Below are 17726 nucleotides of genomic sequence, written 5' to 3' on the forward strand. Positions count from 1 at the left end.
GAAGGTGGCCATACGATACATTATTTAGATATGGCGGAAACCGCATATCGATATCTCAAACCGTTTCAAAGTTATTCGTTTTTAAAAATACCAATAAATCATATTGAATAATCATTTTTGTAACAGAAACATTAAGCTGTTTCCATACTTTTCACCAATCCTGTACATCTCAAAAATAGAAATAGTACCCTTTAAAATAATAAAACAAGAATACAAATTGTAACGTAACTACTAGTTTCAGTAATCACACCATCGTCAGGCAATTTTTTTATAACCTGACGATGGTGTGATCACCGAAACTAGTAGTTACGTTACAATTTGTATTCTTGTTTTATTATTTTGAAGGGTACTATAATTCTATTTTATAAATACAAGAAAGTAGCCCTGAATTCATACATTTCAAAAATAGTATACAACGACTAAAATAGTAAATTTATGAATTACGGTACCTTAGTTGGCTACAACTAGTATAACTTTAGTACTCTGTAATGGCCCTAGTTGCCCGTCCAGGTATCGACCACTCTATTGCTCTGTGTTGTGTCCAGATCAAAGATCGGTGACACGGACCTTGTAGGCGTACTGCTATTCGTTGTTGTTTTTATTTAGTTTCTTCTTCTCGTCGTCTGCCTCGTTGCATTCGCTCTCTGAGGAAGACTCGAGTGATTCAATGGAGAGGGCAGCCAACCGTCCACCGCCCGCACCACCACCAGCAACCCCTACACCCCCCGCCTGACTCATTGGCTGAGTCGAGGAGGAGTTGGTCCACCGGTCGTTCAATGATGGAGTCGAGCCGTCGGCACTCACTGCACATAAAAAACAATCGAAATATTCAAAAAATATTCAAGATAAGAATAACAAAATACTCGAAACAACATAACTGTATCTTATCTACGACTACGTTATAATGAAAACATTACAACATCACAATCAATCCCCTTAAAAACTGGTTTCCGTGATGAATTTTCAAAAATATACTTGAAAGTTTATGTAATTCAATGGCTTTTACTTTTCGACCAATCACAATGCAGATTCACCCACGAACAGTGTAAAAAAGGTGATCGCTGAACCGAAATCAGCTGTTCCAAACATTACCTGTTTGTTCTCACCTATAGGGAAATCAATAATAACAGTATCTAATTCAAATCTATTCAATCTATTGTTATCTATAAGAATTCTAATTTTATACAATTTGGAAAGCAGAAATTTCAGCAACATCAAGCAAAGGGTAAAGAATTCAGCTGTTTATACAAGAGTATTATGCAACTACTGATTGTTAAAGCTGTGCTGATTTCAAACTAGTTGAATGTTTGTTGAATTCCATAACATTGGATAATTAAAAATTAAATATATTTTGGGATGTAAGAATTGGTGAGTACTAATTTTGCTTTTATTTACAAAATTTTGTTAATAGTAAACTGTTGGTTGTATCTTTTCAAGTGAAAAATTATAAATTGAATGATTGTGCACTTGACCTTATCAATTTAAAATTATGGAGTTTCGATTTAGAAGTTTTGGGTAAATAACTCTTTCTGATTTCATTGAAATTGTATTTTTCAACCTATATAATAAATAAAATAGCTATTCACACATTTTATTTCAATCATTTTCCATGTTGGCTATATGTTTGCTTTGTAACCTGTCAGCAATGTGGTACCGTACTGTACTTTGCTTGAGTGGTTGTAGATAGTGTATACAGAAGTTTTATATGGACTTTAAAGCACTAAGCATCTTCAAGACACGCGCTTGCTTGTGTCTCAACTCTACACCTAACTTGTGCATTAAAGACTCATTATAATAATTTTGTAAAAACTACTATTATCATAGTAGTAATAAATATATATATAGGCTACTACCCGTATAGGTAGTTGTAGCTGTACATAGATTTTATATACTTATTTTGATTTTAGTGAAGTCAAAAATATAAAACATTGAGGTAAAAATTGTTCTTCAAAGTGAAAATTTCAAGTTTCAAAGTGTTTAGCCTACAATCCTAAAGGTTAAATGCACCAAATAATTAAAATAGAACAGATTCTCTAGTAAGATTCACTTCAAACTCTTATCACGTGTTGAATGGAAATACCATAAATTAAAAAATACATGACGATTGAGGATAAAGTACGCTGAGCTTGTGTCAATGTGTCTGTGGTATTTTTCCTCTAAATTTAAAAGTATTGTAGAATGTAAACAGCTCTAACTGAATAGTAAGTTATCATTTGTGCAGAGTGGTCTGTAATATTCATTGGTGAAGAGAAAATCGAAGAGCAAATTCTATCTAAATACAAGCCGAATATTCTTCGCCTGCTTGCAAAAAAGAGGCTTGATTATTCTATAACAATTAGAATAGTATTCTATCATAGATGCAAGCGCAACTATCTAAGCTACTTCAACTATCGTACTCCTAAGATTGAATATGAATATGCAATTATAGTGAGACTCACGTTCTAGAATCAGTAGAAATGATAGGACGGTATCAGGAATTGCTATACTACCTATAAAGGAGGTCCTGACGGTATAGTATCTTTATCCACCGAATTCTATAGTAGCTGATAGCTGATCTATATAGTAGTAGATCCTTCTATAATAGCTTCTATAGATAGCTGATCCAAGTCATCCAGGGATCTAGTAATTGTCGATTCTTGTTAATGATTATATCTCAAAAATATATTATATTCACCAAGAAAATATACATTTTCATGATTTAATAATACATTTTTACAATTTAGATTAAATATTCTAGTAGTTCATTATATTTATTCATAGCCTACAGACGATTTTGCGGAAATGGGAAAAAATTTAGCTACCTGCTTCGTCTGAAGGTGCGTACAGATTTACCTGCCGCGAACACGAGTAATTCTCTTTTAATCAGCTGATGCCAAGCTTTTTATATCTTACCGTTTCTATACAAATACAGTTATAATCAGCTGATGAAAAGTGAATTGCTCGTGTTTTCGGCGCGTATATCTGCACGCACCTCAATAAAATACAAGGTTTAAGGTGCATGTTCATTTGTGCGTAAACTTCCGCAGTCGACGACGACAAGCATCGTTGACATCCATATTGTCCAAATTTCAAGTGTGCTAAAACCAAATGTGCCATTTAAAAGCATAAGAAAGTATAAACTCAAACTCACCCATTGAAACATAATTGAACATAATCTTTTAGGTTATTTAGACAAATTAAAATCCACCCAATCTGAGATTCTCTCCCTGTCGTGGTCGACGACGGCATTTACGCACAAACGAAACCCCAGCTTTAGTAAACCAATGTTGATCAGGTGCTGATTTATATTGTGAATCTCACTAAAGAACGTACAGAATTTTGCTAAACTTAGCGATACTCTGAACTCATGGTTGCGGATTGAAGCAAGGTTTGATCGGGAAATGAATGAGACGTGTAGTTTACGAGAAGAGGAAGAAGATGTATAAGGAGAAGAAAAGGAGAAGGATAAGAAGACGATAAAGAAGAGGAAGTGGAAATGAAATAAGAAATATAATAATCAGATAGGCAGAGCAGAAAAAATGGAGAAGAAGCAAGAATAATAGAAAGACGTCGCATAACAAAGTGAATAGACTATTAGTCCAGCCAAAAAGCTATTACTTCCAACTTAATTTGATTATTAAACTTATTATTACAAGCTGTAAACCTGATCCAACCCGTTTTCCGTAAAATATTTCCTATTTATAAAAAAACAACTATATTATATTCAATTTCTGCAGAAAAGCCAAAGCAATTACATTTTGCTGAACATAACCACTGTGGTTACAAAGCTGATTTTGAAAAAATCAAAGATTTGTATTTAGAACGCAATTTGTTTCTCCAGAAAAGAACCGAGGAACTAATGCTATATTTTCTCTGTTTAACCCTGTTGTCAGTATTTTCAGTAGCAGAGCAGAAGTCTTCAGGGTGTTTTACAGCATTTAACTTTGGATTTTCGTTTGATAATTATTTTCTGTATGGTATTTCCAAGTCTAATGTATTATAACTATTATTATAATATCAATCTTTGAGATTATTTTCATAATAATTGTAAGATTACAAAAATATGTGAGTCAGTATTTTGTACTTTTATGCAAATTGTACCTTCATTCATTTAACGATGTTATTTATACCTTTTTGTAGATTTTTTCGTTTTGCAATAAATTTAAATTGATAAATTATTTTGATTTTGTTGAACCAGAATCTATAAACATCTCTAGCAATGAACTACAGAGGCTCAATATGCCCAAATCTTCAAGGATAATATAGAGTTGTGCAGAGGAAACGCATGTTTTTCGAACAGCCAGTACTCGTCAACGGGAGAGGGTATTGCCCTGGAACGAATGTTGGCAGACGACCCATACTATGCCATTTCAGTTGCTATGAGCGTTAGAACGTACAACATCGTGTGTTCGCTGTTAAGCAGTTTTTTTTAGAAACAATGAATCTGTAGTCACAGTGCAATGCTTTTCCGTCAATATTTTAGAGTTGGGCGTCGAGGTGCAATGTCCGATCGAAAAATGTAGACCGAGTAAGTGTCGTCGAGTCGATCGTCTAGGACTAGTAACAACTGCCGTTCTGACTCGGTCTACACTTTCCGGGGAACGGGAAAGACCAGGTGGTTTCTTTTTCATCACATAACTAGTACTCCTAAATGCTGCAACCCAACGGAGTACAGTATTTCGATCGGGCATTGCAACTCGACCCTCACAACTCTAAAATATTGACGAAAAAGCGTTGCACTGTGACTACAGAGAGAGAGAGAGAGAGAGAGAGAGAGAGAGAGATAGGTGCAACTAGGACGGGTATGGGGTTTACCTGGCCGATTAGCAGTACCTGTGAGCAGTTCTTCCTCGGGAATGGGATCGACACTGGAGCCGAGCTCGAGCATAGATCCTCTCCGTGCCGTCTTCGAGTGGGGACTGAGCAGCAGCAGCGAAGTGGCTTCCTCTATGAGCAGAACGGACGATGACTGCGGCGAGCTGGACATTGATGGTGGCTCGCTCTCGCGGCGGAACAAACCAATCACCGACTGCACGCCCGGTTGTTCGATGCCGCCTACACACAGTACAATAACGGGGTTAGTGACTAAAAACAGTACAGGAATATTGCATTCATTAAATTTAAAACAAAAACAGATCAAAGTGATACATCTTAACGTAGGATCAATGACTGATAAGGTGGGGCAGGTGAGAATATTTTTGGAAGATGAAGCTCCAGATTTTTTTCTTATAAGTGAGCATGGGCTGACTGATGGTAAGTTGAATTCAAGTAAACCGCACATTTGAATAATTATTTTGAAAGAAAATATATGAGAAAGTGAGGGTTCGCTATTTATAAGAATGATTCAACTATGACTGGAAGTTTGAAAATTATGGAGATGAGTAGGAGTTTTTCCGAGCAAAAGATTTTTGAGTGCTGTGACATACAGCTGGAATTGGATAATCAACGTATAATTCTGTCATCAATATATAGGAGTCCTCATGCTAAAATTGATATATTTGTTGAAGAGTTAAGTGCCTACCTCAAAGCATTAGAACCGTTTTTGAACTCGCTTGGAATAATAATAGGGGGGATTTTAACATAAATATTATGAAGAAAGATAGAGCTGCAAATTGTTTTGGTCTGAGCTTTCGAATTATGGTTCTTACTAGAATGACCGAGCTGACGTCAACATTTGAACAAATTTCCCAATCAATAAACATGAGGTGATTGAGTGTCATTAATCCGATCATCATGTAGTTTCTATCACTTCTAAACAGCCATCTGGGAGGATTTGTAATTTTAAAAAATACATTACACGGAATTTGAATCGCCAGAACCTTGTAGAGTTGAAGGATAAATTGAGACTTGAAAATTGGGCTGATGTTTACAGTGAAAAGGTACTGTGGCACAAACTAATTTTATTGATTAGTAGATTTTAATTTTATCTAGGTCTAGTAGTAGATGAGAAACTACGACGATTGACCATACATTTTGTTAAATGTCTTATGTCAATATAAAACAATTTATTTCTATTTCTATTATTCCATGCAAGTAAGCTAATTAAGTTACCTCCTTCAAGTGTAGATAATATAAGAAATAATGAGAAAAAATCCAATATTAAAAACAACTATTTGAATGGCTTATTGGATGTCTGCCTGAAACTATTGAGTTTTTTTTCATAAATTATCTGAATTTCATTCAATTATAATAATTTTATTCCTTTCTTTTGCACATGAAATTTTAAAATAAAAAGATGTATGAGTGAGTCTACAAAACATTTTTTTCACTGACCTCCTACTTGCATACAAATTAAGAATAAATTAATGAAACCAATATAAAAATCTTGTAGTACCCTTTATTTTTCAAAAACTTCAAAATAGTTCAACAGAAAATAAAGGGTACTAAAAGATTTTTATATTGTTCTTATTAATGTGTTGAAAAGTAGCCCATATAAGTGAAGTGTTCTTATAAATAAAGAATAATTTTGCAAGTTGTACTTTTGTTTTGACATGAACCAACTGTATAAAAGTTTTTTCTTTATTTCACTGAGTTAGTGATAGTAGATAATTTTAATTATTGTAAGTCATTGTTTTTTGTCAATATAAAACATATTTTGATGGTTTCCATTTGGTTATATAGTGTACCTAGGAATGTGGCAGAGGGGGAGCTGTAGGCGAGGTACTCCTTGTTGGAGCACCATCCGGGGAACTCGTTTTGCCTCAGCGGTCCGGCGTTCTGGTCCTCGTCGTCCCGTTTCCATGGCAACATCTTCTCCAGGGCGGTCGGCGTCGACACCCGAGGCACTTCTCCCGCTGAAATTAGCAAATAATCAAACATCATTCTACTGGATTTGTCCACTGCTCATTTCCTATGACAAAATAACAGACATAATACTGACACAGATAAAACAAATATAAAGCTCTCACATACAATAATAAACAGAGATAGAATACTACACAGACAAGAAGTGAACGCAACTTGTACATTATTGGCGTTCAGGCTATATATTTACAGCATTTTCCAATTCCGTGTACATTTTTTCCTCCCCATATTTAAGCCTACACAAACTATTTATCAATTCCATGTACGTGCTTTCCTCCCCACATGACTGTACACTAACATTTATTTACGTCTCATTTGCATCTGAAAGTTTAATTTTTTTAAAGGAAAGGTTTTATATAATTAACTTATTCTTAATTCCATTACTCCATATACGTGTTTACTTTCTCATGTACACAAGCAGTCATTTACGTCCCAATTGCATGTACATTTTTTCAATGTAATTTGTTCCGAATTTTAAATTTCTTGTACGCGTTCGATTGTATTCTGATTACGTGTTTCTAATTAATATTGCAATAGATAAGCGATTTTATGGGCTGCTGTGAGAAGTGAGATCATTCATTAAGAGTATACATCGTCTTGACTATTGAAAGAAGTATGGAAAGAGATGAGCTAATGTATATTGGAGAAATAATATATATCTGTAAGCCATCATGACATAATATCCTTCAATGAAATATTTACAACAAAATACTGGGAAGTCTAATATTATTATCTACCGTTAATATCTAAAAACACCGAAGATTTTGTAGTTGGAGAGGAGATATATATGCAGAATATTCATAACAAAGAATGGGAAAAAGGAAGAATAATTGAGAGATTACCACAACCAGGTTCATTCCTGGTTAGAAACAATAATGGCGGTGTTCAGCGAAGAAACACGATTCATATACGAAAAATAAAAATCTGGTGTGGCGCACCCACACAACTTTCCTTGCCGTTATGAGAATTGATCACCTGACGCTAGTGTTCCCGCGCATCTCAAGTCTACTTATAAACAAAGATCTGATTCAGCTGGTGACAGGACAATAACGCTGGAGACATACGAGGTCTGCTATCTCTCCATAGTGAATCATTTAATAGAATCAACGGTTGCCTGCAGTTTGCAATTGGATAATCACATTTTCTCGAATTTCGAGCTTATTTTCAATTTTAGGTGAAAATGTTACTGGACATCAATTGTAGAGATTTTCATGCTCAATCTTTTCCACGTGAAATTTTTCGTTTAAATTGTATCTGAAGCCTGATAATTGAGAATCTAAAATCAAACTTTGCATAGATGGGGCGGTGCTCCTGAAATTTTTACAGATATGGGACTTATCAATGACTTTTTTAGGTATGAATTTTATCAAAATCGTTGGAGCCGTTTTCGAGAAAATCGCGAATAACCCTGTTTTTGACAACATTTTCGCCATTTTAGCCGCCATCTTGAATTGCATTTGACCGAAAATGTTCGTGTCGGATCCTTATAGTGTAAATACCTTAAGTTCCAAATTTCAAGTCATTCCGTTAATTGGGAGATGAGATATCGTGTACACAGACACACACACACACACACACACACACACACACACCACACATACAGACCAATACCCAAAAACCACTTTTTTGGACTCAGGGGATCTTGAAACGTATAGAAATTTAGAAATTGGGGTACCTTAATTTTTTCGGAATGCAATACTTTCCTTACCTATGGTAATAGGGCAAGGAAAGTGAAAAGGGGAATATAGGATAATATACGACTAATATAAAGTCTTGAAGAGGGAGATGTTACAGATGATAATTATTATTATCATATGATTTCAATACACTAGTTACCAGAACGTTAATAACAGTTTAGTCTTGAATGAATAATTATAAATAAAGATGGTTGGTTGATATGAAAAGTATTATTTATTCAATATCTAACATGGTAGTTTATATTGGTAAGGGTTTTACTAATATTTTTTCAATTTGTTCCTCAATTTGGATCCTAATTTTACTTTCATTTTTGAATGTTAAAATACTTCAAGTAACACAAGCCATTCAAAAACACTACTCTTTCTCATCATCGAATAGTATGGGAAAAATCTGGTGTGGTGCACTCACACAACTTTCCTTGCCGTTAAGAAAACTGACGCTAGTGTTACCGCGCATCTCGTCTACTTTTCAAAAATCTGAGCCAGCTGGTGACAGGACAATAGCGCTGCAGACACATGAAGTCTGCTATCTCTTCATAGTGAATGATTCAATAGAATCAACAGTTGCCAAAAGTTTGCAATTGAATAATCTTATTTTCTCGAATTTCGAGCTTATTTTCAATTTTGGGTGGAAATGTTACTGAACATTAATTGTAGAGATCTTTATGCTCAATGTTTTCCACTTGAGAATTTTTGTTCACATCGTATCTGAAGCCTGATAATTGGGAATCTAAAATCAAACTTTGCATAGATGGTGCAGTTCTCCTGAAATTTTTACAGATATGAGACTTGTGGCAGTTGATAGAGCTTATCAATGACTTTTCTAGGTATGAATTTGATCAAAATCGTTGGAGCCGGTTTCGAGAAAATCGCGAAAACCCCTGTTTTTGACAACATTTTTGCCATTTTAGCCGCCATCTTGAATTGCATTTGATCGAAAATGTTCGTGTCGAATCCTTATAGTGTAAGGACCTTAAGTTCCAAATTTCAAGTCATTCTGTTAATTGGGAGATGAGATATCGTGTACACAGACGCACATACACTCATACACACACACACATACAGACCAATACCCAAAAACCACTTCTTTGGACTCAGGGGACCTTAAAACGTATAGAAATTTAGAAATTGGGGACCTTAATTTTTTTCGAAAGCAATACTTTCCTTGCCTGTGATAATAAGGCAAGGTAAGTAAAAATTATCTTTGGGAATTTCAAGTCATGAATAGAAGATAATAATTAGGATATTCAAATCGTGAAAATTACGTGTGAAAATATTTGATAAATTCAATAGCTATATTTGATCAATATAGACTAAGAAAAAGCTTGTTGAAAACTAATATGGCGGAAATAAGAGTAGGCCTACCCTAATCAATCTTTTCCACTAGGATGATGAACAATAAATATTTTAAGGCTACATTATTTGGATAACTCTTTAGGTAAAACACCTGAAAATTCCAATATCAGAAAGCTACTATATACTATTCGATACAAATTGGATACCAGAGATTCAAGTTATACTCAAAGTTCAATATTATTTTTCTATACAGGATATAAATATTGCACGTTGAATATCATGATATAATCCTAATCAATCAATTAGCACAGGTTGAAGAACATTTTTAAATAGTTCAAATTCAAAACAATGATTCAACCACTGTTTATTTAACAAATAATAACCACCAGGTTAATGATAAGGAAGCGGATGACGACTAATTAAAATTCTAGATAGCGTAAAATTCAATTTTAAATTATAAAAATATTCTAAATGAGAATGCAAAGCCATGCGGTTAGGCGCTACTTACTAGTGGACGAATCTTTCGAGAGCTTCTTTTGAGGCGACTGCGAAGGTGGTATGCCTTCATCTAAAAACATTCATCAAATTATATATAACAACAGGTTTGAAAAGTATATCATTCAGAAACACAATGTTGAAAAACAATATACCATTTTTAATTAACTATTGTGTTGGATTATTACTTCGTCGATTTTTTAGTTTCAATATTTTTTTCTTGAAGAGAAGAAAAAATACAGGAAGATGACAAGCCTTAATAATTAATATATTTAGTGAAAAGTATAGTCATGTAAAGTTGACATTAATATTTTTCATGTAGAGCATTTTCTGCTAAAGCTATCTTTATGAAATGTTTATAAAATTTTAATTTTTCAAGCATATTTGGATGAGCATGAATTAGTATAATAAAGAACTTCATATCTTGAAGTTTTTTGTAGTAAAATTATGGTTTATAAGGAATAAGCCTGCATTTAATAATGCATTCAAGGCTGACTATTTATTTACAACTCTGCACTTTTCATATTTTACAGCCTCAAGCAGAATAGGACTATTCTTCTTAATCAAGTACAAAAACATTTTACAAAAAAAAGAATTACTACAAGAATAAAATTGACATACCGTTACATTCAAGATTTGATAATAAAAATTATTTTGATAGAGAATAAAAATTATTGACATTTATAATTTAAAGAGAAGTTGCAAGTGCATTAAATAGAGATAAATTTGGAATGGCAATCAATAAAAAAGTGGATAATTCATTCCAAATACACAGATAATAGATTAAATTGAAAGATCAATGCAAAAGAGAGATTTTCCATGACAAAACTTATGCAGAACATCCGTCATTCAATTCCAGAACGATAATTTTAAACGAAAATATAATAGAAATCTACAAAGAGTTATTGTTCACATTGAGCAAGCCCTGATAATGTAGATAGAACGCCAAAGCTACAAAAAAAATTAACTTGAAATTGATCAATATAAAATAGGGACTTTTATACCTGTTTTGAAGTTGACTTACTTTGTAGGTCTGGTCTTATTGATTTATTGAATGCATACTAGAAAATGTATCAAACGAAATTAATTAATACATTTTTGTGGTCTGCATTATATACTTTATCTACCTACCTTGATATCACAGATTTGGTAGAATATATTCCATAAATAATTCGAAAAATACTTTTTCTCAAGGTATAGTGTTATAAGTTTAATAGTAAATGAGTCTTTAAAGCGCAAAATGAATATGAATCGAAGTGAAAAAATAATCAATGTTCCTTGAAGGCTTGATTTTGAAACTTAATATTCAATTAATTTGTGTTATATTTTTTTATCTTCTTAAGTGATGATTATTTTTATTTTTGTTAATTGAATATGATTCGTTTCATAAGTATCAGTAAAGCATAAGTAATCAGCATAAGTAAATCAGGGATCAAGTTCAAACATGAATCAAATTTAATTTCCAATAGGAGCCCTCATCACTAAAAGAACACCGTAATTTATTGATGATTGTAGTTATCGTTGTCAAAACGAATTGACCTGCATAAATTGAATACAAAAACAGTTCAAAACGGAAGTCAAATCAACTCAATTAAACATAAAATACTTACAGGCCCCTAATCTCCACCATTTTTCGTTGGCTGGATTTCGTCGGTTTTTGACATGCTTATCTAAAAGACACAGAGCAAAACATTTTTCGTAAACATAAAACATCAAGCCATGCCTCATTAACAAAGCAGCAGAAGCTACATGCTCATGATTCAAATAAAATAATATACAATGTATTGCAAAAACAAATAATTATGAACAAATATAAAATGAAAATAATGACGGAAAATTGTCTTAACATAAACTGAAAACGTCAAATGCAATCTTAGGCGATATTATCAGATTTCAAAAGAGCTATGAAGAGGGAAAAGATAGGAGAAATTATGTGGAAAGAGAGAGAAAATAGTTAGGAACGATTCTTGGAATACAAACTTGAAAGATAAATTTCTACAGAATGGTATACCTCAATTTATAAATTCATAACTCAAGTTAGGATAATTAATCTTCCAATCTAGATAGTTTATATATTAACGAAACTGTTTAATACTATTATTGAAGTTTTGTAATAATTGTAAATTGAAAAATAAGGTTTAATGTTTATTGATCAACATATTTCTAATAAACTTTATTCATAATAATTAGAAAATATACGGGAGTTAATTCAAGGTGATTATTCTGAAATATATTTAGGAAGGATTTACTGTCATTAATGATTCATTCCTCCTGATATTCTTTTATTTTTTTCTAATCTCACTCTTGAATCGACTTCGCCCACCATTAGTTTTAATAAAGTAAAGTGTAAATAAAAAGGCATTTATTATCTATCAATGGAAGAGTAATAAATTTTCATATTATTATAGGGAAGCCTAACTGATTGTGTTCACTTCAGGAAGTCCCCCAGCACATTAATTTAATGATATCATCGTTATTTAGACAACAATTTCATATTATAGCTAGTATTCATCAAACAAGTAGAACTTTTATAATTCTTCACAGGAGTTTTCAAATTAACAATTTTTACTAGATAAATGGAATGAATATCAGAAACCGGTTGTGCCATGAAAAAGGTACCTATTAGTGATTCTATAAATATAATAAAAAAATCAATAATATTACTTTTTAAGAATCGACCATCTCAACTTCATACTGTATAATGTGATATGAAACTATAAAATCTGATAGAGAAACTAGTGAAGTTACTTTCACAAAGTTTCATTAATCGATGCATTAATGTGAGTGATAATTGAGTCTAGTAAAGTCATTGTAATTATTGAACTTAGCAGTCTAATTTTATTTTTCGAACAGACTGTACTTAATATAAGAAAAGTTTTCAAGTGTTCGTTTGTAATGTACATACATGATACACGTAACGAAAGTGGAACTGAATGGATTCTATTCATTGTTAAGAGATAAAAAACAGGTTCAACTAGGATGAAACAAGGAATAAAACAGCGAAATTGTCAAGATCCAATCAGAATTTCATTGAATATTAAAATTACCTGCTTGATTATTGCTTGGTAAGACTGAAAAATAGAACAAATGTAAGTTAAGTAGTCAAGAAAACAGGTGGTGGTGGAAAGTGTTTTCACAATATTGTTAATGTTGAAAAGATATAAAGGTGGAAGGTGTTATTATAATTAAATACACAATGTTGAAAAGATACAAAGGTAGCCTATTTGCAATTAATGTGAGTTGTTATAATATTGTGCCTGTAAGTCTATGCTAACTCTTGTACCTACAGATCTGAGCAAGCCTATTTTCAAATAGCTTGCTTTCAAATGCACTTTTATTTGAGCCGTTATTTGAGTATGTGTTGCATTAAAAAATAACAAAAATATAGAAAAATCCAATTGAACGAAAAATCGGTAGATTTTGAACACAGTATTAGGTTAACTGTTTTATTCGCAATGACCTTCAATCGAACTTACAATTAAGTACCCCATAAACTAGATTCTAGAGTAAAGACCCTCATTATGATTTTTTATTCAATTCGAAACCGATGAAAAGTTTTTAAATTGTACAGGTTTATGAAAATTTGGAGATTTAAATATCTGTTACCTATTTCGATAACAAATGAACTGTGTTCATTTCTATTTCGATAAAAAATGAACTGTGTTGATAACAGCATTGAGAAAAAGGAAAATAATGAGTTTCATTTGTTTACATAGAAAATGGAAAATTATAAAACAGTAATTTTAATCAAAATAATATAATATATTTTCTACGCTGTGATTGATGTATATTTTTATACCTACAATCGACGGTACATCAGGACATTACAATACAGTATGTACAGAATTCATTGGATGTTTAAATTCATAAGAGCCATTACACATTTTGTTACTTCAAACAAAAAGACCTATTCTTTTTTCCCAAATCTAGATTCTAGCTAATTACTATTATTGTACATGTAGATATGGTTAGCATGTAGATATTAATTTAATTCCATTTTTAAACCTTGATAACTTTTTTCACAATTCCATGATTTGTGGGGTTTAATGACATTCAACTCTAACGTGTTCAACTCAGTGTTATCTCCTGAATCAAATAATTCATATCCTATCAATAATTACTCTCTCTCCCCAAAAGTAAATTCCAGGTAATTGTTAGGATCAACGTATTTGCATTTTATTCAATTTCCAGAAACCCTTTTTATACAATAAACCTTTGTCAGGATTTCATCCTCAACGACGATCAACGTTTAAAAAAAAACTTAAATGTTTTCGAACTCTGTGTTTAATAAAGTAAATGAATCATATCTTTTGAACGAATTAGCTAGCAATGCATTGAACAGAACACTGCCACTTTTGACAAATATAAATGGTGTGCCACTAGACAACTAGTAAAGTGATAACAAAAAACACTTAGGCCTGCTTCACATTGCACTGCTCTAAGATAAATACGGTCTACACAAATATGGAAACTAAGGCCACTTTCACACTGTCACTGTCTTCGTCACATAAATGCTCCATTGAATATATTGAGGTCAAAATCATCTGAATGTATAGATGTAAATACTATACAAATTATCAAGATCAATATCGAAATACTAGTACATCATAAGTAACTCGAAACTCATTGTTTTGCTATCCTTGTCTGTCATTAGAAAAAGCAAATATCTCCATCGTTTTCTAGCTCCGCATGGTTGCTCAATTGTTTTTAGACTATGAATATAATGCAACCAAAATATTCAATCTCAATTATGAAACATTATTATTACATCATGGAAAAATATATTTTCTTGACAAATTGAATTTAAATTAAACAATAATAATGATATTTATTATTATATCAGATATAGCTGGATGACTTGAATCATGCTATTTTCTATAGGACTAGAGAATATTCTAGAGGAATTATGGAAATTGGCAACCCTTTCGTCAATTCCACTTTCGTAAGGCGTGAATCTCACTATAGATATATATACAGAGTAAGTCATATGTATGGGAACCCTTTAATAAGATGGAGATGTAATACTGTAACTTTCAGGATGAGTTATTGGTCGAATACTCTACCTTTTGACGCACAACTGAATTTAACCCCCTCATAAGGGGGTGACTTAGAGATTGTAACTCAAATATTTAAAATGTAAACACCCATTGTGTAGTTGTAGTACATCATTTTAAAGGCATTTTCAAAACGAGGAAAATTACATCAATAAAATGTTCTATGATACTTTTATCCGAAATGGCGGCTGATTGAACTTTATCAATATTATTTCTTTAAAAACTTCAATCAGCCGCCATTTCGGATAAAAGTATCATGGAACATTTTTATTGGCGCCATCTTTCTTGTTTTAGAAAGACCTTTAAAATGATGTGTCACACAATGGGTGTTAACATTCAAAATATTTTTCTTAAAAACTAAAACTTCAATCAGCCGCCATTTTGGATACAAGTATCATAGAATATTTCAATAAATGTTATCTTTCTCGTTTTAAAAAGGCATTCAAAATTATGTATTATATTTACAACAGTCTCCAATTTATTGAAGTGTTCCCATACATATGACTCACTATGTTTAAATATTGTGTGTTACAAGCCGTGTACAGTAAAAAGCCCTGATTGAACTAATTTTTGAACGATCAATAATAATCCAAATATTAGTGTATCATTCAAATTGATCATCAATGTGACAAAAACTACAGTACAAGTGTGAAAGCGACGCAACAGCAATGAGGTAATAATAATAATAATAATGACAATGACTGTAATGATGATGATTATAAAAGCAATGCACAATTAATTAGGTATGGCGTGGAGCGGGACAGAGCCGATACAAACGTCATCCAATAACAAATAACTAGTTTCTACTTTGCTGCTGGCAATAATGATTTATCTACTCTGCTGGTTTTGTCAACGTCAACGGCTAAAAAGGCTTTGAGCACAGATATAATCACAGAGTGCACTGAGCGAGACACTAAAGTGTTTTCTGAAGGAACGGCCGAATTTTAAGGTCACCTAAAAAGGGGTGATGAAATCACTGGACCAATCATGGAGTAATTGATGAAATAAAAACACTGCTGGTGTTTTATTCTAGTTCTGTCGCCAAATTTGATTTCTTGGACCTTGTTTGAAGAAGTTAGATTTTCATAAACTATCACGATGATTATTTATAATAAAATAATCCTCTGATAAGCTTTTTGATTGGTCAGTGAGCTATCAACCACCTCAATTTGTGATGTTTCAAAAGAATATATGTATCGCGCAGTATACTCTGTGAAACAGAGAGGACAACCTCTGGGCCTGTTTCATTTGAGGTATTTAGTATGACACACGTTTTTTATTGTTTAAAGAGCTGATACTGTACGGGTCAATAGGATTGGCGACTTTCTTGCAGGTTTCACATTTCATTCTCATTGGGCCTGTTTGACATCATTTAGAATGTAGAAGATCAATAAAACAAGCTAGCTACCCGTCTACTGTAAGAAAGGCATTTTTTGACATGTTAATGGGCTGGGTTTTGTGTATCTCTCTGCTTGAAAATATGAATATGGTATGAATGTGGACAGGCCCTTATGAAACAGGCCCAGATTAGCGTGTGCTATCTGCGCTGCGCTCAACGACTACACTGCAGAGTTGCTCGTGCGTGAGTAGTGGCAGACAGACCGTCACGTCGCCAGGGCAGCGACACCTCGGCTACAGTCGGCACGTCCTCCAGTCGCAGACTGCTGGGTCGCGACGACTTGGGCTTAGCCGACACATACTCAGTCACAAGACGCGCCCTGGTGGACGCCTGCCGAAACCCGGGCAGCGACGCTATCTGGTTTAACAGACTGTACGATGGCGACTGACTAGTTGCGGTCGCGGCTGCGGCTGCGGTAGCGGTTTCCACCACCGTCTCGCCGCCGCTGTCTTCCGCCGCTAAAAACAGCCAACAGCCACCAAGCTGTCTCAACTGGTCCAAACACTCACACATCCACACCCACTACACACACGCTACCAGTGCTACAGTTTCCTCATGTAAATGCAAACCAATCAAATCTCTATTTACGGTATCCTATTAATTACGTGAGTGGAAATAAATCAACATAGGCTACTTTTTACATGATATATCTTTTATATGATACAAACAAAAACAACCTGAAAAGTTGTCTCGTCTCAATAGCAATAAACGAACACTATATTCCCTAACAATCAACAACCTACAAAAAATAAGTAAATAAACTTGAAACCATCATAATTTGAATTGAAATTATAGTGAACGGAAACTAACTGTCTATTTACAACACACTATCTATATCCTAGAAGCATTGATAAATAAAGCCATTTATTCTGTCTCCTAATTTTACAATAAATAATTTTATTTTCCTAGAAGAGTTTGAAGTTATATGAGAGAACAACCTGAATAGCCTTACAATGTATAGGGGAAAACATCGCGTTTATAGATATGATAGACATTTTTTTA

General features: G+C 33.2%; 1 protein-coding gene across 13 annotated transcripts in view; it reads right to left on the reverse strand.

Moving 5' to 3' along the window:
- Positions 1 to 283: 283 nt before the first annotated feature.
- The window catches only part of LOC111054054 (probable Na(+)/H(+) antiporter nhx-9), a 153940-nt gene continuing 136497 nt past the window's right edge, over positions 284 to 17726 (reverse strand). For 4 of the 13 annotated variants that reach the window (XM_039428554.1, XM_039428555.1, XM_039428550.1 and 1 more), the window contains exons 13-18: positions 16928 to 17182; positions 13319 to 13342; positions 10285 to 10344; positions 6606 to 6773; positions 4795 to 5034; positions 284 to 803 (exon numbers count right to left, since the gene is read on the reverse strand). In XM_039428554.1, coding sequence (XP_039284488.1) covers positions 583 to 803; positions 4795 to 5034; positions 6606 to 6773; positions 10285 to 10344; positions 13319 to 13342; positions 16928 to 17182 — 968 coding nt within the window. In that variant the 3' untranslated portion in view covers positions 284 to 582. Of the gene's footprint in view, positions 804 to 4794; positions 5035 to 6605; positions 6774 to 10284; positions 10345 to 11881; positions 11942 to 13318; positions 13343 to 16927; positions 17183 to 17726 lie in introns of all 13 variants that reach the window. The other 9 variants (XM_039428562.1, XM_039428552.1, XM_039428559.1 and 6 more) reach the window with 7 other exon arrangements.

Source organism: Nilaparvata lugens, chromosome 5 (genome assembly GCF_014356525.2).
Source record: "Nilaparvata lugens isolate BPH chromosome 5, ASM1435652v1, whole genome shotgun sequence".
Taxonomy (NCBI): domain Eukaryota; kingdom Metazoa; phylum Arthropoda; class Insecta; order Hemiptera; family Delphacidae; genus Nilaparvata; species Nilaparvata lugens.